The sequence below is a fragment of the Arachis hypogaea genome, chromosome 15 (genome assembly GCF_003086295.3).
Source record: "Arachis hypogaea cultivar Tifrunner chromosome 15, arahy.Tifrunner.gnm2.J5K5, whole genome shotgun sequence".
Taxonomy (NCBI): Eukaryota; Viridiplantae; Streptophyta; class Magnoliopsida; order Fabales; family Fabaceae; genus Arachis; species Arachis hypogaea.
Window position 1 is genome coordinate 148,084,655 of NC_092050.1, and position 23,561 is coordinate 148,108,215.

Genomic DNA, 23,561 nt, shown 5'->3' on the forward strand with positions numbered 1-23,561 from the left:
AAAAAAATTAATTTTTATTAAAGAACTTTAATGTAATTATATTTGTATCTAAAAATCGAATCAAAATGACCATCTAAAAAGTGGTTCAATAAATAATAATATCTTTTATGTTTTTCTCATTACAAGACAACGCCATTATTTCGGCGAATCTTACTAATACATGTCTTTGAAATTCAATTTATTATCTCAATGTTACTATTTTTCTTAAAAATTTAAGTTAATAAGAGAAAATAATATAAATAATTATATTTCTAATATTCTCTTTTAATTTAGAGTTCACTAATGATCGAACTTTAAATCTTTTAAACATAAAATTCTCATACCATATTATGATACTTCTCTTAAAAATTTAAACTAATAAAAAAATAACATAAATAATTATATTTCTAACAATTCCATCTTTTTTCCATTATGCCAACTTTAACATTTTGGAATTTGAGAACCAACCTATTTCTGTCACTAGATCTAATCCAATTCATACCATTTAATTTCTTAGCCATTCATTATTATTTATTCTTTTTTCATATATACAACAAATATTTTTTAATTTATTGAAAAGTTAATGTATTTAGACAAATTTTCGTCTAGATTCACTTTAATAAAACTATTTTAGAACATTTTAACTAAATCAATAATATTATAAGGTTTATGATTGTCTTTATGTCTCCATTGTTTTATGAGGGAGCGTTTGTTTTGAGGTATTGAGATAGAGATTGGGAGACTGAGACTCAATATCATGTTTGTTACTAGTATTAAAATTTCTGTCTCTGTCCCCAAAATTTCAGTATTTCAGTACCTTCAAAAAGTGGGGACACGAGAGAATAAAATTTTTAGAGATTGAGACTGAAACTTTAATAACATTTTATACCTAAAATACCTTCATTTCAATTAATTAATTCCAATTTTATCCTTTGTACAAATTAAATTAGAATTTCATTTTTGTTTCAATTTCTGTCTCTCACTTTGCACCAAACAGAATACTGCTCTGTCTCTTAGTCTCTGTCTCTCAGTCTCAGTCTTTTCGTCTTTGTCTCTCCACCAAAAGCTACCTGAGAGTACAATGATTTAAAAAATAAATTAAGAAAGTTTGTACTAAAAGTAAAAACCTTTAGACCTTATAATACATTGTAAACATTTACTTCCTCAAACTAGTTTCCAATGGAAGCTTTGTTCTAATTAGCAATGGAATATTAATCTCAATCAATCATGCTATATATAAATAAACAAATCATGTCGTTTATTACATTTATTATTACCTACCATTTAGGAGGAGAAATATTAGCATTGGCATAATATATATGTATATATGTATACATGATGTGACACACCCCAATTAAAAATTGACTCACACTCCACATGTACCTAAAAAGAAAAAAGAAGTATAAAGAGCAAAAATATATTTTTGCACAGAAAGATATATATATAGCCAGTAGTGAGAAAAAAGAATAATGTGTGGTAGATGGGTACTTAACATGTGGAGCTTTTCTTTAATTTCTATTGAAGAGGGCATAGCAAAGGAAGCTAAGGATATTGGAAATGGTAATTTGGTTGCATGGACCACCACTATGAACTTGTCTTGTTCAATCATTTACTCCAATCCTCACTCCACATGTTCTGGGATTCCAAAGCAAAGAGATGTTGCACTTGATACCCACTTTGGTGAAATCTCTCTATCTCCTCTTGGCCCCTCTTCTCTTCTAGGATCTTGCATTGATATGCCCTAATTTCGTTTCATGTTATTTCTCCCTCACTCTACCATAGGGATTAGGGTTATCTCATTACAAGATTATGATCGTGTCTATATTTCTTCTTTTTTACTTATTTTTATCCTTTTGAGATAAATGAATAAAACGAGTGAACATAACTCTTGTGTTGATTTTGAAAATTAGAAGAAACTTATCAGATTTTAGTATATACAAAAAAAAAAAAAATAGTTTCCTAATTAAACGGCAATAATAATAATAATAATAATAAAGAGAGAAGAGGCTATATAGGAGGACAAAATAAACACAAAACAAAGTTGCTACTGCAGAGAGCTGACAAACTAAAGCATGCATAGGCTAAAACTAAATCTGATGGTACTATAGCACGCACAAGAATACGGGTCTTAAGTTTCACTTTCAAACCACACTATTGAACACTTGCACTATTATATTCGATCAAAATAATTAATACTGCTCGGTAAACAATGAAAGATGCCAACAATGTGAATAACAGGTCAGGCTCACTAACCATCTAATTTCACTTTGACTCTAAATTCATCATTTTTACTTAATTTCACTTTAATCTAATTACATCCTCTTCTAATCTAAACTCCTTTTTCACCACAGTCAACCGTCCGTCGCCTATCCTAACACGCAGGGACGGATTTATATTAGCCACTGAAGGCCAAGTGTTCCACCTAATTTTAAAAATTTTATATATAGTATATAATAAAAATATTTCTTTGCCCTCACAAAGTAAATAAATTTAAACCCATTCACTTTATTTATTTTCTTGGTTCACAACATCTATATACAAATAAAAAGAAATTAAATGATTTTATTATATTATAAAATATTATATTAATTATTTAATAAAACTAATTAAATAAATAATATAAAAAACTAATAATAATAACCTAATCAATTTGAATCATTTTAATTTCTCAAAGCGTTGTTTCTACTCAACTCTGTTTTTTCTATGCTCTCTAACTCTCTTTTTCCTAGTTTAAAATAGTTCAAGTAATCTAAATATTTAATATTGTTATCTATTTCTTTTTCTGAATATTGTTTTGTTCCGTTGACTACGTAAATGCGTGATTGTTGCCTCCATATCTAAGAGTAACATCTTTCGTTCAAATATATTAATGTGAAAACTTAGATACAGTTATGTAGATTTTGTCTCCACTAATAAAATTTTCTAGATCCGTCACTACCAGCACGCAGTCCTTCCTTGCCGACAAGAAAGCTCCCAAGCGCTACCGTCTCCTGCGGTTACCAATCCTGAGTGCAGGTGACGCGGGAGCAAATAGAGTTAGTAGGTTAATTATATTTGTTAATTATAATAAGGAAATACAACAAGTCCCATATTATTTAGGATAGTAAATTTTGTGTTATGTATTAGTCCCACATTATCCAAGTTATGAAGGCTTTTCTTCTCCCACTAGTATAAATAACTCATGTGCCTTTTATTTATGAAATAGAGTTGAAGTTGATTTGAATATGAAATAAGTGCTTATTTTCCTTAAGACTCTTTGAGAGTAAGAGGTGCATCCTTGACTTGATCAACCAATGTGGGTTCATGGCTACTTTCACCATAGTGGGATTGTTAACCTCACCAAAATTAGTGAATTTAAACTATATCACCATAGTAGGATTGTTGGCGGCCCAAACGACGTCCCGGCGTCAGCAGGTGAGTCGTTCCGTATTAAGAGCAAACATCCTATTTGGATGAAGAACAAACATTCTATTCGCATTACAAACAAAAATTTCATTTGCATAAAAAATAAACATCCCACATTTGCATGAAAAATAAACATTCGCATGCGCGATAGAGGACGAAATTAGGCTACTTGCAGCGATGCGATGAAGGGAGCAGAGGCAGTCACGGCGTGCATGAAAAATAAACATCTGCATGCACAATGGAGAATGAAACTGTGCTGCTTGCGGTGGCGCAATGGAGGTGAGAGGGGCAGAAGCAGTCACCGCAACACAATAGAGGACGAAGTTGGGCTGCTTGCAGTGACACGCTGGAGGCACGCACAACAAGGTAGGCTGCATGCAGTAGTTGGGGAGGCGCGACGAAATACAGATGTATGCGACGGTTGTGGACGCACGAAAAAACTGAAATGCGTGCGGTGGTTTGTGAGAGAGGGCAGGGGGTTGTAGGGAGCAGAGATGGGATGCAATAATGCGAATGTGAAGAGAAGGGTTTGTAGTTGTTGAAAGTCAAATTCAAAACAAGAATTATATTTAATTAATTCAAAATTCAATTTTTAAAATTAAAATTAATTTTTGTTTTTTAACCTATTATTTATATTGTTAAAAAAAGAACGTTGTTCTCTTATATTGGTACATTCCATCATGGTTAAGTATACTACGTATAATAAGGATATTGAAAAGATTGGTATCTAAATTTATTTTCATAAAATAATTTTTATTATATATAATTTATAAAAAGTCGTTATTTTTTAAATTTGAAAGCATGATTTTTTTTAGTTATATTATTTTTATACATATTCAATAAATAAAAAAAGTATCTATTGATATACTAATAATTTTAATGGCTATAGTGGTCAACATTTAAAAAGTGTAACTAAAATTAGTGTCAATTTTTTATTATTAGACAATATTTTTAATTTAAAATAAAAAATATGATCAAATTAAAAAAAAAATTTTAAACAATAAAAAATATATTTTTAATTTTAATTAAACTTTTTAAACATTAACAAAGTTTTATAATTAGTATAATCATAACCAGCATAAAAAATTTCCATAAATATTTATTTCATAAAATAAAAATGTGCTTTTTATAGCTAGCTAGTTTTACCTTCTTGCATATTGCGATCAATCACTCCACATAACCTATATATATATTTAACTTGTAGATAGCTAGCTAGATGCGAAGAATATTATAAAGAAGGGAGAAGTTATTGATGAGAATAAGTTACATATATAGTAGAACATGATAACACTTAAGTCGAAGATATAAATTATAGCTAGTCAACTAGTCAACTTTTTTTGGTTTCTTAAATTGCATGTGGAGCTTTTTAACGGACGGAATAGAAGTGACAATGTATCATGCAAGCTCCATTAATAATGCTCTAAAGTAATAGTAGCATATATAGTAGAAGTCTATTCGATTTTACCATAAGAGAGGCACATGAGAGAGACAAGAGTGAAAAGAAAAGGGAACGCTATCCAACTCATCACTACTTATCTTAGCTAGTGACATTGACCCAATATTCTTGGAATATCGATTAGATACTTGTGGAATCTTCTTCTGATCTTCTTGTGAATGAGCCTAGCTAGCTTGGTTAAGAGTGTGGAAATTGATAAATTTAATTTCTTAGAATATGAATATTTGTAGCTTCAATATTTGTGTGTATAAGTGTACGTGTGTGAAGGCGTGCACAAGTGTGTGGTAGTGGGATTCTTTTTTTTTTTTAACCTTTTACTAGTCATATAAATTATCACAAGATTATTTATTTTAAAAGTTTAATTTAAATTAATGGAACAAGATATATAAACCATTATATCTCCTGTATCTTCGTCTTTTTTGGACGTATCTTTCACCCTATGCGTCATTCTTTTGTTTTCTTTCTAAATAACCCAATGTGGCAATTTTATTTGTTTCATTGACATTATTCAAGATCAACAATCTGATATAAGCAAATTGCGAAATTCATTGCCTTCTTTTAGTTGTCTTAAGTTTGAGTCATGAAACGGAATAGAAATACCCTATGTTAAAATAGTGATGGTGAATCTGAATACTAATTGGAAAAAAAAATAATATTTGAGAGACGATAAAAAATTAGCTAAAACAATTCAAAACTTGTATATCTTATTTAATATTTATTAATTACCGTTATATTTAATAAATATTAAATAAAATAAATTTAAACTTTTTTTTTGCATTACCGGCAAAAAAAACCAACAAACAAAAAATTAATCAGGTTATAGTCTTAGAAAAAGTCTAAGAGATCAACAATTTTATTAAATTTTGACTAGCATGTAATTAACAAAAAAAAAGTGAGTAATCCCACACTATTGAATTTCATACTATTAAAAATATTATTAATGGCTATTTAATAGCTACAAATCACAAAAGTTACTGACCTCCTATCACTCCTAGTAATCTTTTAAATAGGAGCGCAGCACATTAATAAATATTAAATAAGGATTCAACGGTCCCTTGCCTTTTTAGTTTTTACACAATGTTGGTGAAAGGAATTAACGTTACATAGGAGACTCCAAACACAATTTATTTATGAAAAAATTGACAAAAGTACATCTGAATTTTTACACGATGGACAGATGTACTCTTTAATATTTTAATGAGTCATTTGCACATACAAATATAAAATTCTGTTGTTAATTCTATCCTTCAGTGGTCTGAGTAATTTTTTCGGCGGTAGTGGAGTCCAGGTGGCACGACATTGTGTGATGTGGCCAATTTAGAGTGACATAATGAAAAATAGAAATATTATATTATGAAATTTGTTGAAATATTTATAAGAAAATGGCATAATAAAATCATTGTTCATCTTTTTCCTTCTCCAATTCCTTCGAACCTTAACAGGGTGAAAAAAAACCAACCAAAGTTGCAATCAAACTCATAAGCAAGCATCTCCCAATTCTGCTCCTACAACCCAATCAATACCATAACCCCAAATCCCAAACTTCAACCGAAACACGACCCAGCAGCAAAGTGAAGCAGAAATTCCACCTCCTAATGGTTCCCAATAAGAAGGTCGGAATGAAGTGCCCACCCCGCAATATAAAAACAGTTAGAAGAACAGAAGAGCATCGTATAAGAGGCCAGCACCGACTGGTCAAAGGTTTGTGTAAGGAGAAAGGAATGAGGTACCAAAGATTTTTGTTTCTCGTGTGGAGCCTAATTCCTCTTATTTATAAACAAAATCAGAATTCATATACCTCAACAAAAAAATAATCTTCCAGGGTTTCACTCTGTAGCAGACTCAAGCACCAATGCGTCAAGTTCATGCAGACACTTGTCATTATTGTAGTCGAACTTCTTCTTCTTCTTCCTATGTTTTGGGGGCAGAAGACGAGCCACCACAACCATTGGCACAAGCATGAGGTATATTCTTCCTTCGTTGAGAGTGTGACATTTTGATACATTAGAGTTTACAAACCCCTATTACGATAGATAGAAGAAAGATGTACAGAGAAAAATGAAAAGAATGAATGAAGAATTTTTTTCCACCTGTGTTAGGGTTCTTAGGGTCCGAAGGAATTGGAGAAAGAAGAGGATGAACAGTGATTTCATTGTGTCATTTTCTTATATTTATTTCAATAAATTTGATAATGTAATAATTCTATTTTTCACCGTGTCACTCCAAATTAACCACATCATACAATACCGTGCCACATAGCCTCCACTACCGCTGGAAAAATTACTCAAGTCACGAAAGGGTAGAATTGAGAACGGAATTTTATATTTGTGTGTGCAAATGACTTATTAAAATATTGAGGAGTACATCTGTCCACCATGTGAAAATCCAGGTGTACTTTTGTCTATTTTTTCTTTATTTATTTATGAAATGCCACACTTATTTAAATCGACACAGTGAGTATAAATTGTATAGATCAAATTTCTGATACATTTGGCCGTTAATTTACATTTCACCAACATTGGTGCCTTTTTTAATTTTTTGGGTCAGTATTTTTTTTGTCCACAGTATCTCTCAATCTGACAGGTTAAGGGTTAATCCGTCGTAAAGATTGAAGCTCTATTTAAAAATTTGTCGCTAGTCAAGTGATTAATAGATTATTATATGTACAAGACGAATTCAAACTTCTGACATTTATTTAAGTGACCTAATGAGATAACCAGTCCACGAAGTTGGTTTTGGTTTATTATTACTAATACTGGAATAATTGTTCTCGACTCTGCTCTGTTTTTTATTTTAAAGTCAAGCTCAACTCTGTGCTACTCTCTATCTCTATCACATATATTGGGCTATGGCCCAAATGGAAAATGGATCAGATGTAAAAAATAAAAGATAAAAGGAATACTTTTCATAGTTTCATTCCATACTAAGTGGGCTTTCAATTAATGGGCTTAAAAGACTTCAACAACATGTAGACTTAATAATGGTAGTACTGCCTTTCCTAACCAAAAACAAAATGGTAGTACTGCCTTGAAAAAAAAAATAATGGTAGTACTGTAGTAGAGGATCTCCCAAATACTGAGCTTTGTTTCCACCAAGATAATTTGTGTTGTGACTTGTGAGTAGGGTGTGTATGGTCCGGTCCGGCTCGAAGATTCGGTCCAGTTTCGAACATTTTAGGAACTAATTTGGTGTGATTTCACCGGGTCTAGGATCGGATAAGGATTTCAAAAATAGATCTAGTCATTATTTCGGGTCAGGTCCGGGCCATAGCTCGGATCACTCGAATTCGGCCCGATAGTCCGGTCATCATACACAATTAATATTTTGTGTTATTAGTGATTGATGATGGCTATTCTTATGTTTTAAGTATTGTAAACCTTAATATTTTGTGTAATTAGTTATTATAAGACTATAAGTTAATGTTTTATGTTTAAAATGCATAAGATTTTAGATTAATGCATAATACTGTGTTATTTGTATTGATTTAAATATTTGGTATTATTAGACAATATTAGTATTGATTATGGTTATGCTTTAATTTCAGAGAAGAGTTGGTTCTTGTTATATTTTTCTAAGTGAATTTTACCATGTCAAATAATGGTTGGAGTCTTAGAAATTTGGATATTTTTACATTCTAGCTTATAAGAAGGTATCAAGGTAATGTAATGTTAACGGCCTGATTTTCATCCGATTTTTATCTAGTATAATCGTGACCCGAAAATGTATAGGTTTCATCGAATTTAAGACCAGATTCGGGTCTGATAAATAGACCCGGTATATATTTCGGGTCGGATCTGTGTCACATTAAACCCGATTTCACCCGACCCATGCACACCCCTACTTTTGAGCAAGAATATTGACTTTTCGTAAAAAAAATGAAAAAAAAATTCAGTCTGAACCAGAATTAGTCCTATAAATCTATATATAATCATAGGGTGCATAATTTTTCCTGAGAGAAAAATTATAAAATAATAACATAAAAAAATATAATACAAACGTGATTAAATTTTTGTTTTTTTTTTATATTTTATTAACTTCTTTAACTTTAGAAAAACTTGATTCTTAATTAATAAAAAAGTTTTATATATAAGAAAAATATTAAATAACTAATATTGTTTATGTTTACTTTGCATCTAAAATCAATATTAGCCCATTTTTATTTTTTATTCTAAAAGTATTACTACCTTAATGTTTTCGAATATAAAAATATGAAACGTGCATACAGTATCAATTTCAGACCTTAGCATGTTTGCAAGTCAAGCATTTCGTATCTATACACTACAAACATGAATTTGGTACCTTTCTTCATCATCAATTGCCTCTTATATAGTATAAATTTCATTCTTACACGCTTAATATGAGTTATTAGAGTTGTTTCCGTACTTGAAATCTATCTAATTTATTGTTGTTAGGAATTAGGAGACAACATCTTCCACAAATAAATAAATAAATAAAATTAAAATCTAAATATTGTATGTATTCTCTTCTGTATGAAACTATGAATACTTTCCTTTACTATATTATTATTTTTTTTGTTGCGGTTTTACTTTTACACTCAAAATATTTTTCCCCTCTAAGTACTGATATTTAAATATGATGAGTGCTAGCGGCAGTAACTTTTGTGTTTTGTAACCATCAATTGACCATCAATAATATTTTTAATCGTGTGAGATTAAATCTAATAATAGTGTAGAATCATTCAATTTTTTTTTATAGTTAAATGCTGGCCAACTTTTTAAAAAATTGCTGACCCCGAGACTTTTTCTTTAAATATAATATAATATCAATAATAAAACCATCTCGAAATTGAAATTAAAGAGCTACTATAATGATGAAGTACATATCCTTAATTAATTCTCTATAAAGTGTGTGGCATGCATATATATAATACATTTGATCATCGAAAATATATAATGAATTAACAAAGAAGCAGAAAACAAAGACATGTGTTTATCAACCATGATTCCATGCACATAATATAAAAAGAAAAACTTAAGAATAATTAATAATAAATCATGAAGCCAATAAAAGTTAAAACAATCTGAAAAGGGTAAATTCAAAACAAGTTAAAGGAAAGATATATGACAAATATAAAGCCATATAGTTAAGAAGAAATTAAACTCGTCACTGATGAGATGATGATGTTAAATAATTAGTGGAGGAGCAAAGAACTCAGAATAGATTTGCATGAAGAAGTTATCAACAATTTGAAGGTATGCAGGGCAAGTGAGTCTTGAATAGTAGTGAAGAACCTCTTCAATGTCAAGCACATATTCCACATTGCTTATGTCCAGCATCTCCAATTCCCTCAGCTTCTCTTCCACTATGAATGATGAACAATCTTTCTTCTTCTGATTTCTGTTGCCATATTCCTCATTATGATGATTCTTCTTCTTTTCTGCTTGTTTTGATCTCTTTACTATTATTGCTTTCTTCTCTTGTTCTGAATTGTCCCATTTCTCATTGAAATCACTGTTGTAGTAATTGTGATGATGATGATGATGATCCAAGCCCAATTCTTGGTAACTTGTGGTGGTGTCGTTGGTGTCCATGTCCAAGGGATAAGAGAAGGGGTTATGGTTATTGTGGTGAGGAGGCGGCGGCGGCGGCGATTTTGGAAGCCTGTGGTAGTAGCCCGGAGGAGAGAAGAAAGATTTGAAGTTCTTTATGGTTTTTTGGAAGAACTTCTTGGTGCTGGAAATTGAGCTTCTCAGCAGCATTATTATTATTATTTGAGATGATATGATGAAGAGAAGGAAAAAAAAGAAGACATACACAAGAATTGTCTATCATATGATGTGTGAAAGTAGTGTTAATAATGTATGTGTCTCTATTTAGGTTGTAGTTGGTGATGATCTGATATCAAATAGAGAAGATTTCTATATAGAGAGAGACTTTTAGTTTTTCTTTAATAAAGTAGTGGATCATTCAATGGAATAATTCCAAATTTTACTAACATGATCCTCCATTCCAAATTCTGGTTTCTAATGTGAGTAGTTTCGTTGCTTTTACTTTTGATGGTGGAGTTGGTGTGTAGGCCTCTTTGGGAAAATGAAATGAAAGGTTAGGGGGTGGTTGTTGAATTGGACTTGTCTTGAAACTAGTTAATTATTTATTGTGATATCTCTACTTATCTATAGCTTAGTTTATGCCAACTTTTCTCTTAATCACAGATCATATATCTTATATAGTGACAATCACATTTCTAATTTACCATGGTGTTCAGTCATAGGGAGAAAGTACATGTATATGATTGCCAACTAGCTTTAGTTAGAAATTTCTATGTATTTATTATCTATAAATTAAGCTTAAGAAGTTATGAAAAAAGTGGCATCTTCCTCTGAGGAGTTGGGTATTTTTTGTTGTTTATTGTATATATCTTTGTTGTCAACACTTTATGTCATATGCATAAATAAATGCCATTGAAAATAAGTGCAATCTTCTTGTTTTTATTTGCAGTCTTAGACATGTGTTGTCTTATATATTTAGGTCAATGATATTACAGCTATATTACAGATTTTGGACCCACAAATGTTATTGAGAAAACAAATGATCCTTGGTGTACTTGTGGTTTTGGCTGATTTGGGGCTTGGGATAATATGAATTGAATCATATTGTGTGTTTTAGTCTCGATATTATACTAAAAATATTGAAAAACAAACATTTTTAGTCGAAAATTATTAAAATTTATTATTTTTAATTTTATTTAATACATTTTATAATAAATAAATATTAAATAAGATAAATTTAAACTGATTTTTTTTATTTTTCTAGTAATATCAATATTATATTATACTTCAGTGATTAACATTTAACAGACTAACAAAAAGCAAAATTATGCCTTGTCTAAAACTAAACATATCTTATATTTGTTAATATTTTCTGTAATCGAAATTTATCCTCGCTGTTAGAAAAGTAAAAGAGAAGAATAGAGAAAATGTTTGTGTGTATTTAAGTTATATCAAAATAATATAATATAAAAGGATATTTATAGGTGTTAAAAGAATCAAAATAATAAATATATAATATTTTATAATAAATATTTAGATATGCTAAATAATGCTAATTGATCTAATTGATCCTAATTATATTCTGACACTCACTTCTAGTCTGTAGCTCAACATGGAATTAACTTTTTTTTATAAATTTAAATATAATATTTTTTTCTTTATCTGCAAATATTTTTAGACTATTTTTATGTATAAAATCTTTCTAAAAAAAAAAAAAAACTGCTCCATTGACGGTAGCCAACTAAGTTAGGCATATGTATTAGTCAAATTAAGTAGTAGTAGTAGTGGTATACACAATGCAAGTAAGAAAGTAATAAGAAAGGTATAGTAGCTAGTTAGAAGAATACAACTAATATTGGAACATGATTGAGAAAAGAGAACAACTGGCATAGGTTATTTCAGTGACCAAGACAAACCAACCACACATCAAAATCAAAATCTGATAAGGATGGAAGCAGATACCATAGCCTCCAAAATAAGTCTCAGCATTAATGGAAAATTGGGCACGTCTTCTTTCGAGGTTGGAACCTGTCTTTGTCCAAACAAGATTTACGAATATGATGGAAGTTGTAACTACCATATATATACACTCGTGCTTAATTCTCAAGAATACAACTGAATATACGAATGGCCTTCGTAAATAAGCTATGGGGATACTCTGATTTTGATTTGATAAGACACTTTATTTGTACATTGAATCCTTAATTATTGTGCTTATTATTAGTGTCGTTTACATTTTGTGTATGCTGTGAGAGAGTTTGTTTTTAATTAATTATTAAGGGGATCCAATATTTGGACATCATGAAATTCCCTATTGATGTATCTTATAATCACAAAATCAATAACATTGGTCTAAGCAATTTCTGATACATTACAGGTCAGACCAAATAATTGAGAATCGATTAAACCAATTATTTAAATGATTATTGAAAGTTGGTTAAGAATTTTTGAATTGTCGAAGATTGCTTTGTCCTAGACAAACAATTAGAGACCAAAAAGAATATTTACTTCATGTAATTGCCAATTTCTTACCAAAATGAAAATAGTGATCTTTTTTCGTCTTTGTTCAAGAATATGCCAAACTCTTGAGTTTTGACAAATGCTGCAATAGATCACCCATTTAATCATGGGGAGAACAACTAATTATGTAATGGTGAAAACTCAGGTATAGTCGACTTTACGTAAAGTTAATAACTGAGAGCCGTTTTATGAAAATTTAGTCAAATCAATCAAATCATTCAACCGCTCTCAACTATCAGCTTCATGTGAAGTCGATTGCACATGAGTTTCCACCTTATATAGTTGTTACTCTATCAAGTCTATATATATATCCAATGCATGTTGCAATAATGCTCAACCAATCTAACCTTGGTCACACATTTATCCAACAATAAAAATGAATAAATCCAAAAGACATTCTTACATGTTCATTTTATCTTATACTATACACGGTGTAACAGTAACACGTCTTTGTTACTTTCCTTATATTTTTAATGTACTATGCAATTGCTAAGCGATAAATAGTACATGATATCAACAAATTTGTCTAAAATGAATTCCTTCATAAAACAACAAAAAAAACCCCACAAAAATTGCAATATTTGTCAACACTGTTGACAACAGCACCCTTTTTATATCTTATATGTTCACAATATAATGAAACTCTTGAGTTTTGACCAAAGTTGCATTCACCTTAGTCTCAAACTAGTGTTTCCTTCATCTTCAAACAATGCTTCAATCTCCTCTAAGCTTTTCCCTTTGGTCTCTGGAAGAAAAAAATAAAAGAATATTGTCCCAACCACCATTACACCAGCAAGCACACCAAACATTCCCCCAAAAGTAATAGCCTCTGAAATGCTTAGAAAAGTCATAGACACCACCCCACTCATCAAACGGTTCACTGAAATAGCCAAGCTTGAACCTTGGGCCCTCAGTCTCAAAGGGAATATCTCTGATGAGTACACCCAAGTAATGGGCCCAAGCCCAATTGAGAAGAATGACACACTTGAACAAAGAGCAACCACACACGTTGCTATGGCCCATAAGGGCTTCTCATCTGAGAATTGGAGATAGTTACAGCCCAGGCCCAATACAAACAATGAGGCTGCCATCCCAATTGAGCCCAACAACAACATGGGCCTCCTCCCAAACCTATCCAAGAACAATGATGACAAGAAAACAAAGCATGTCTTTGCAAATCCCATTATAATTGTAACAGACAGAAGCTCCTTCTCACCATTGATCCCTGCTTCCTTGAACACTTCAGGGCTATAATACATCACAGCATCGTTCCCTGAAGCTTGCATGAAGAAGTTAACTCCAATGGCAGCAACAAGAATCCTCAACACAGGCCTAGAAGGTGTAACAAGCAATTCCTTCCATACCCCTTTTCCATTACTCTCATTTCTAGAAGAATCTGCAGCTTCTGATATCTCAGAAAGCCTTAATTCTGCTTCTCCTTTGCTCTCTGATGTTCTAATCAAAACCTCTCTCGCTTCTTCATACCTGTTGAGAGAATTGTGCTCATCAGAAAACTTACTAAATAGTGACAGTGTTGATTTATCTTTGGTGCCGTAACCATCAAGTAACTAATTAATACACTAACTGAAACTAACAAGTAACTAATTTTAACTGTCATAAGTTTTATCCCATCTATAGTTACCTCAGTAGAATATATGTTAAAATACAAATACATATTAAAAATTAGTTAAACAATATATATAATTAAACATAAATATCTGCTAGTTTAGTAACTGATTTTTAGTGTGCACGTAACATTTATGAAAGTCTTAATATATTTAGTAATACCTTCCTTTAACCACAAGCCAACGCGGCGATTCAGGCATCAATAAGACGGCAAATGCTACAAAAGCGGCCGGAATTGCTGCAAGGCCAAGCATGAGTCTCCAATTGATGGTACATGGAAGGCTTGATAGAGCATAGTTAGATATGTAACCAAGAAGAATGCCAAGATTGATGAAGACTTCAGGTAGGGAGGTGAGGAAGCCGCGAGTGAGAGCCGGGGAGAGCTCAGCGACATAGACAGGGGCAATCATGAGGGAGAAGCCAACACCTATGCCGGCGACAACACGGCCGGCCATGAGAAATGGGAATGAAGGTGCTAGCCCCATTAACAGGGCACCTATGAAGAATGTAACTGCTGCTAGGACTATTGTGTACCTTCTTCCAATCACATCAGAGGTTTTTCCAGAGGCTAGAGAACCAATCAACGAACACACATTCAAGCACCCAACAAGGATCTCTACTTGAACTGAATTGATGTGGAGATCCTTTGTTATGTATATCACAGCACCACTCATCACCCCAATATCTGCATACACATAATCTTTCCTATTCAATTTGAGTTATTATATGCTGAATTTGCAGAATGGTGATTCAAGAAAAACTGACCATAGCCTAAGAGAATGGAGTTTGTGGAAGCCAAAATAGCACCGGCAAGCGCATAGTTGTTGAGATGAGAGATGCTTCTTTGGTTTGAAATACTCTCTTCTTCTTCTTCTTCTGATATCTGCTGCCTGTAGAAGCTTGATTCAGCTGCTTCATCAGTTTTTGCAGCAGAACAATCTGAACCAGGAAGTGGGTAGTAGTAATCATGGTGGTGCTTCATCTTCTCTTCTTGATGATGATCGCAATTATTGTCTTGCATCTTGGAGAAAAATAATCAATCAAGAAATTGCATATATATCAAGATGTATATAATAATTATTTAAATTCTTTCCCCCAAGACAAGAAAAAATGTTAAAATTAACCTTAATATATATGTATATTAATGCTGAGCTATATGTGGCTTTACCTTGCAAGTCTCATGCCTTTTATTGTTATCCTGATTATTAATTATAAAAATTTATTGCCAACAAGGATTGTTGGAAAGGATAAACCATCTGTTGACCAAATCTTTTGAACATGGTAGAATTATAATATTGGATGGCACACGATAGTATATGATAATATAAAACATCACAAGACAAGAAATTAGTAAAATACTAAACGATCTGGATCCACGCGTCTAAAATTGTATTTGGCTGATAAGTAATTATCAATGATTAACATGTGGGTTTACATAAGGGGCCTAATCAGAAAATGACTTTAAATAGAGTAATTCCAATCCATAATAATAATAATAATAATAATAATAATAATAGAGTAATTCCAATCCATAAAAATAATAATAATAATAATATGACTCATCATTTTCTATATATTTATTTGTTATTGTTATTTTATTAATATGAGATATGGCGTGACTTTTATTTTGAGATATATATTTATTCTATAATAATAAAACAATAAATCTTAAACAAATAAATATTTTAGGCAATGGATAAATGACTATTTCGACCAAAAAAATATAAATCAACTCAATATTTATTAAAGATTGTAAAATTATTTAAAATATTCAATAAAAAATACTTAATGAACAACTTATTTTAAATAATAATTTTGTCGAAATAAGTAAATATTTAACAAATACCAAATTAATTTACATCTTTTACTTTAAAATTATCATCACTAGTTTACTCTTGGACAATTGTATCAATAATTTATGCAGTTTCTGAAGAATAGGACGTTAAATTATATTAAAAATCATCACATGTGAGCTGTCTATCCATGATGCCATCAAGATATTTTATCTTTTGGTCCAAGCTTAGGTTCTTGCCAATTTGTCTAACGACTACAATCCATCTAAGTAAAATATTTATTAAGAGAAATAAAGTTTGATAGCGAAAGGTCGACACAAATTCACAGGTATAGAAACAATACGAATTAAATACTATTATATTATTGGTTCGTTTATCTTATGCAGCCGATAAATACTTATCTATATAATGCAAGCGAAATTATTTTAATATATGAGTGTGGAAATATGAAAAGAAACGGAGAGCATAAAAATTTCATAAAGCGAATGTAAAATGTGCACATAAATCTCAGAAAAGGATATTCCTTTTTTTTTTTTTTTGTCTTTACTGGTTATAATATGTTCCACTTATTTCATAGAAAAATAAATCAACGAAAGAAAGCCTAGCTTGTCCAAAAAGCAAGTCACAAATACAAACAAGACGCAATTACAATATTATCCTAGTAAAACCTGTTGACAATATATATATATCTTCAATCAACTCATTCTTATCTGGCTTTTTGCTACTAGAAATTAAGATATAGCTCCATTTTTTCACTCCCATATAAAACACCATTTTTATCATTTATATATACCGCATTAAAGAAGATCCTCTCTTCTTAAGAGGTAATTAACGTGATTAAATTGAACACTAGGTCCTACTTGTAAGTTGTGACCAATTCTTTGTGATATTTCTATGACTATATATGCATCACATTTTGATTTGTGACACACAATACAACACATGCTAAAATAATAGTTGAGAAAAGAAGGCAAAGAGTGTCCCACATTCCCAACCTCTCATTATTTTCCACAAATTCTTTTCTCTACTGGCCCCTCTTAAAATGATTGAACTAAAAACGAAAAAGGAAACGAATTCCTCGGTTGAATTTTTTTAAAAGAAAAAAACTACATACACACAATATAAGTTTACAAATACAATATTATACTACACATATATTAAAATTAGCCACTAAAATCAGTTATTAATATAAAATATATGTTAGAATATAAAATATATATTAAAAATAAATTAAATAATATTTTTATTACAAAAAGATATTTAAAATTCAATATATAACCAGTTTAAACAGCATACCTATCGAAGATGTGCGTTGCTCTGGAAATTCTAATCTGTTTTAAACACAGGTGAAGATGGGAAATGAAATAATGCATAAAAAATATTAGTAGAGTCAAGGATATATTTATATATGTTACATGAGCCAATTAGTCATGTATAATAGTATAAACTAATTAGTTAGAAAATATTGATGTAGACAAATTTTATTAGTGAGTAATTAAAGAATTAATTTATTAGAATACTGACTAAATAGTTTATTATGTAATTTAGTTTAGTAGCTATTATTTATAGTTGAGAAATATAATATTATAACCACCTTTTTGTGCAATAAGAAAATAAACAAAATAGTGATGGAGTTATGACAAAAGTATACACTCTTTTTTACATCAAGCTTCATGAGGTTCTCTCCTTCATTTTTTTTTGAACTCACCAATTTCAACTTGATACGGTGAGCATGGAAAGAAAAATTACAGTGAATGGTTGAGGAATTTTGAAAGAAGCTCATAGCACAATTCTTTGATTTTCTTCAATTTTCTTTTTTTTGTAAGTTTTTTTTTTTTCATTCTTCTCATCTAATTCTTATCCTCTTTTTTTAAACTCAATTGATAAAGTCTGATGAAATTTATGTTGTCTTGCATCGATTTAGAATAGATAAACATTTCCGATCAGCAAGATTGAGGAAAGAAGTTTTTGAATCTGCATCAACAAGGTTCATCGATTCAAATCTCAAATTAGGTTGCGAGATCGAGGAAAGAAATTTTTAAATCTATATCAACAAGGTTCATTGATTCAAATCTCAAATTAGGTTTTGTTCAATAGATATACAAGCATTAGCTGTGTTGGTGAAATCCGAAACAAATTCGTCATTTAATTCAATAGATATATAAACATTAGCTGTGTTGGTGAATCAAATTGATACAATGAATAAATCAAAATACAAATAAAGCTCAAACAAATCTAACTTTTGACCCGGTGAGTCCTTATTTTTTATATCCTGAAGAAATCCAAGATCAGCCATAGTTATAGTTACTTTGGTAGGAAATAATTTTAAAAAATGAGAAAGAGACATGTGAAAGCATTGAAATCTAAGAATAAGATAAAATTTGTGGATGGCTCAATTCAAAGACCACCAGAGGATGATATATTGTTTTGAAGCATGGGACTGTTTATAAAACGCAAAGAATACACAAAGATAAAGAAAAACTGTGAAAGAATGAGAAAAAAAATGATGAAAAATTTTTATTGTTGTGGTTGTTGTTTTTGATATAGAGAACAATTCTACCTATTTATACTAAATTGATTTTGAATTTTAAAATAAGCTAAAACAACCCAAATCTCTAGATGATTCTGTTAGAGAAAGATCAACATAACAAATAAAAATAAGATAAGAATTTAATATGCCCCCGCAAGCTGGTGGATGGAAGATGCCAATAATCCACAACTTGGATAAGTTCCGATGAAATGGATGAGGAAGATATGTATATCGTGGTGATGCAGAAACATAGAAGGAGATGTTGTGCTTGAGGAAGAAGGCAGCGATCTTCAAAGAGCGCGATAAGATTGATCTTCAGAGTGCGCGTAGAGAGCGATAAGATTGATCTTCAGAAAGCGCATAAACCGCGATAAGAGTGAACTTCAGAGAGCGCGATAAGAGAGAAGAGCGTGATAAGAGAGGAGGCGCATAGAGCGCGGCAATTTGGGTCCGTTGGAATCGGAAGGATAAGATTAAAAGAATGGATTATTTGGTGAGGTGAGAAAGTATCAAATCAGTAGCAAGAACGAAATTGTTTTTATCAGTAAAAAGAAGTATGGTGATTTCTCATCGGAAAGATGATATCTTATGTATCTTCCTCAAGGAGGATACCATGGTTCTCATACCATAATAAAACGCAAAGATAAAGAAAAATATACCATGGTTCTCATACCATAATAAAACGCAAAGATAAAGAAAAATTGTAAAAGAATGAGAAAAGAAAAGATGAAGAATTTTTATTGTTATGTTGTTGTTGCTTCTGATATAAAGAATAATGCTACCTATTTATACTAAACTGATTTTAAATTTTAAAATAATCTAAAACAACCCAAATTTCTAGATGATTCAGTTAGAGAAAGATAAGCATAACAAATTTAGAAAAAGATAAATATAACAAATAAAAATAAGATAAGAATTTAATAACCGTTGCAACACACACATTATTTCTTGGATTAATCATTCTTTAAGCCCTGAAATTACTCAAAGCGTTATGTGGATAAACTCAATTGAGGAACTGCAGAAATAATTAAGGCACAGATATAGTCATGGTGATGTGTATAGAATAGCAGAATTAGAGGAAGAATTATTTGCAACTAAGCAAGGAGATGCATCATAGATCAGTAACTACCTACTATAATAAGCTCAAGTCAATTTGGGAGGAGTTGGAGAATTTACGCCCAATTCCAAGCTGCTCAAGACGTCCTGAGAAGTGCAATTGTGAACTAAGCATAATGAAAGGTTACAAAAATGAATCAGGGACAATAAGGTTCCTAGGAGGTCTTAATGATTAATTTTCAACCGTAAGATCTTAGATCATGTTATTGAAGCCATTACCCAAAGTGGATATAGCTTTTGTGTCTCTTTCACAGCAAGAGAGACAAGTGACATGAATGAAGGAATGGAGGAGAAGGTGTTGCTAATCACTTTCAAAAATGATGTTGGCAAATGGCAATGCAAGCACAAAAGGAAGAGGAAGAGGGGAAAGAGGAGGTTATGTAAATAATGCAAAAGCTGGACGAGGATCCAAACAATGTACATATTATGGCAAGAATGGCCACTTAGCAGATACATGCTATAAAAAGCATGGTTTCCTCCTCATTTCAAGAATAATGGAGCCATGATCAACAATATGGTTGCTAAAGAGAACAATGTTGAGTTAGGAAATTAACTAAATTAATTAATGATGACAAACATTATTTTATTAGGCAAAATAAATAATTAGTGTTGATTATTTATGATTAAATGTTGCAGGCTAAAATAAATTGTTGCAGCAGTCCAATACAAAGCAAGCTGAATCTATCTTAGTGGGCCACAAATCAATAGAAGCCCAAAGATGATAAAAAGAATGCAAACGGGCTGAACTTGAATAGAACCAACCCAAGCCCGATTTGATTTCAGCAAGCTAATCCCTCTATCTTGCTTCCAAAGCAATGTTCACTTTTTCCTATCTAAGTCAGAACTCAGAGAAAGAGAGAGAGAAAGCTTAGTCCCTAAGTTATTCACCAAAAAAGCAAGAAAGAGAAGGTTAAGCAAAAAGGTTAAAGTCTAATCACATACATCAAACTGTATCAAGAAGTCAGAAGCTAAAAGGTGATTTTATTTCCTTATACATGCATCATATCTTCTCCTCTTCATCTTCAACATTCTGCCAATCTATTTTGGGTACATGGAAAAGATTATCTCTGTTCTTTACTGCTGTATATCTACGGTCTTAAGTGTGTCTTGGGGACCAAGTTATTTTTCAATGGCTAAGATTTGGGTTTACCATTGAAAATACTTGTTTTATGCTGCCCTATGGTTTTCGGTCAACAAAGAAGGGTCAGAATCAAAGTTCCTAATTTGAGGAATAATGGAAGAAAGTGATCGGCTGAGTTGGTGAAGCACACAGCTCGAGAGTTGACCTAGGAGAGAGTAACTCAGCAACATGCAAGGAGATACAAAAGAGGATTTCTCATCATTCCGAAACTAAGGAGAGATAACCAGTGTTTTGAGTTTTGTATTCTGAGAAGAGTTCTCTGAAGAGGTTCATCAACTTGGACAGTACTTCCTAATCAAAGGGGCATTCCGCCAGAAAGAGGAACTAAATCAGAGGCTTGCGAATCTGGTTTATCACATAGTGAAGAGGCTGTTGAAGCATCAATCTCCTTCATGTTTTACTGATTGTAATTTAATTTTCAATATTTATCTTTCTGTAATTTCTTGAGGTAAAAGGCTGAATGAGAGATTCATTAAAAGAGCCTAAGAGTGAAAAAGACAGAGAGATACACATGAGTAAAAAGTCTAGAATTATTTCAGATTTCTTTAGGTTAATTTTGTGTCTTGTATCTTGTACCTGTGAGGTATCCCTTTCTTAGTTGGGTTAGCACTAAGAGTGAATAGTTAGGTATTAGCATAGCCAAGTCAAGTTAGGTTAGAACTTGAGTGTGAAAAGATTGTGTCAATCCTGTGAATTGGTGTATGTAATACTTTAACTATAGTAGAAATTCTACCACTGTTGTGGTGGAGACTGGATGTAGGTTTCATAGCACAAGGCAACCGAACCAGGACACATGATGGTGTTAGCTTCTCTCTTCCATGCTCTGTTCTATTTTCTGACATTCATGAGACAAAATGAAATTGTCTCATAAATTTTTCTCTGCTGAGTTCAAACAGATTCAGATTGAAAGTTTGCTTTAAAGGGTTAATTTCATTAAAGTAAAAGAAGGTCATAGATTCAACCCCATTCTCTAAGCCTTCTACAACCTTCAAACAATAATAAAATAACCAATCTCAAAAGAAAGAATTTAACAAATCTGAGCTATATTTCACCTTAGAACAAAGAAAGGCATTACTAGCTCTCTTGAACTAACAAGATGCACATCCAACACATAGCATAAACCAAATTATTACCACAATTCTTCCATCAAACTAAGGTATCTCTTATATAATGTCTATTTCTGTTTTAAGTCCAAAATCCTAGGTCATTGATTCAGGAGCAACCAATCATGTTTTATATGTTAAGAATTCATTTCAAAATCTACATCCAATTCAACCTGTGTTAGTTAGCATGTTTAACGGCACAAATACAATAGTTAATACTGCAGCCACGTTTGTGTTCTCTAATCAATTTTATTTGCTGAATATCTTCTATATTCCAAGCTCTAAATTCAATTTGATATCAGTATTATGCAAACTGATTTTTAATGAAAATGAGTGTGAAATTCAGGACAAGATTACCATTAAAACAATTTGTGTAGCTGAATAAAAGAGAGGACTCTATGCTTTTGAGGACCTAACACCTGTTCAAACTACATTACAAGCTACATCCACACTTTTAACATCTACATTGTCTGCACAACATAGGCAAATAGAGCATTATGTACTATGGCATCTTAGATTAGGACATCTACCAAATGATAGGATTGCTGATATAAAAAAAGAATACAAAAATTTGGAATTTTCAATTTGTAATAAGCCTTGTGATTCTTATCATTATACAAAACAAAAATGGTTGCCTTTTATGTTAAGAATATCTAAAAGCATGAAAATCTTTGATATTGTACTCATTGACATTTGGGATCCCATCAATATCATTTCTATTTCAGGTTTTAAATACTTCTTGATTATTGTGGATGATAAAAGTAGATTCACTTGGTTATACTTTATGAAATTGAAAAGTGATGCTAGTGAATTAGTAAAAAAATTTGTCAAAATGATTGAAACTCAATTTGGAATAACAATTAAAAAAATCTAAACTGATAATGGGAATGAATTTAAGTTGAATAATTTCTATGTATCCAAAAACAACATATACCAAACTACTTGTATAGAAATTTCAGAACAAAATAGCATTGTAGAAAGGAAGCATCAATATATTTTAGAAGTTGTTAGAGCTTTGATGTTTTATTGTAACATGCCAAAGAAATTTTGGAATTTTGTAGTAGGACATTTGGTTCATATTATCAATAGAATTTCCAGTTTTTTATTACTGCAAAATCATTCTCCCGATAAAATTTAAAAAAAAAACAACTTGGTATATCTTACCTTAAGATGTTTAGATGTCTAAGATATGCTTCAACAAAATTAGCATATAGATTAAAATTAGATAAAAAGACTATCAAATGTGTAAATTTGGATGTTAAAAAAGATGTTAAGGGATATGTTCTATATAACAAAACAAGTAGAAATATATTTATCTCAAAAAAAATATATTTTTAAGAAATGTATTCCCATTTTCATTGAAAAATTAAAAAACATGTGAC

General features: G+C 31.1%; 1 protein-coding gene across 2 annotated transcripts; it reads right to left on the reverse strand.

Annotated features, from left to right (window-relative positions):
* Nucleotides 1-13,229: 13,229 nt before the first annotated feature.
* LOC112751198 (probable polyol transporter 6) lies at nucleotides 13,230-17,050 on the reverse strand. 2 transcript variants are annotated; one of them, XM_025800257.3, is made up of 4 exons: nucleotides 15,665-17,050; nucleotides 15,262-15,517; nucleotides 14,659-15,181; nucleotides 13,230-14,355 (listed from the first exon to the last, which is right to left on the reverse strand). In XM_025800257.3, exons 2-4 carry the CDS (start codon nucleotides 15,515-15,517, stop codon nucleotides 13,539-13,541), a joined length of 1,596 nt encoding a protein of 531 aa, XP_025656042.1. In that variant the 5' UTR covers nucleotides 15,665-17,050; the 3' UTR covers nucleotides 13,230-13,538. The 2 variants fall into 2 exon arrangements, with proteins under 2 accessions (XP_025656042.1, XP_025656043.1); XM_025800258.3 differs by having other exon boundaries at nucleotides 15,621-15,933.
* Nucleotides 17,051-23,561: the final 6,511 nt, after the last annotated feature.

Excerpts from the sequence above, each read along its gene's own strand:
- LOC112751198 (XM_025800257.3), bottom strand. The coding sequence starts at position 15,517 with ATGCAAGACAATAATTGCGATCATCATCAAGAAGAGAAGATGAAGCAC. Across the intron at positions 15,182-15,261 it reads CTCCATTCTCTTAGGCTATG|ATATTGGGGTGATGAGTGGT; the intron begins GTCAGTTTTTCT and ends ATGTGTATGCAG. Across the intron at positions 14,356-14,658 it reads TGGCTTGTGGTTAAAGGAAG|GTATGAAGAAGCGAGAGAGG; the intron begins GTATTACTAAAT and ends TTCTCTCAACAG.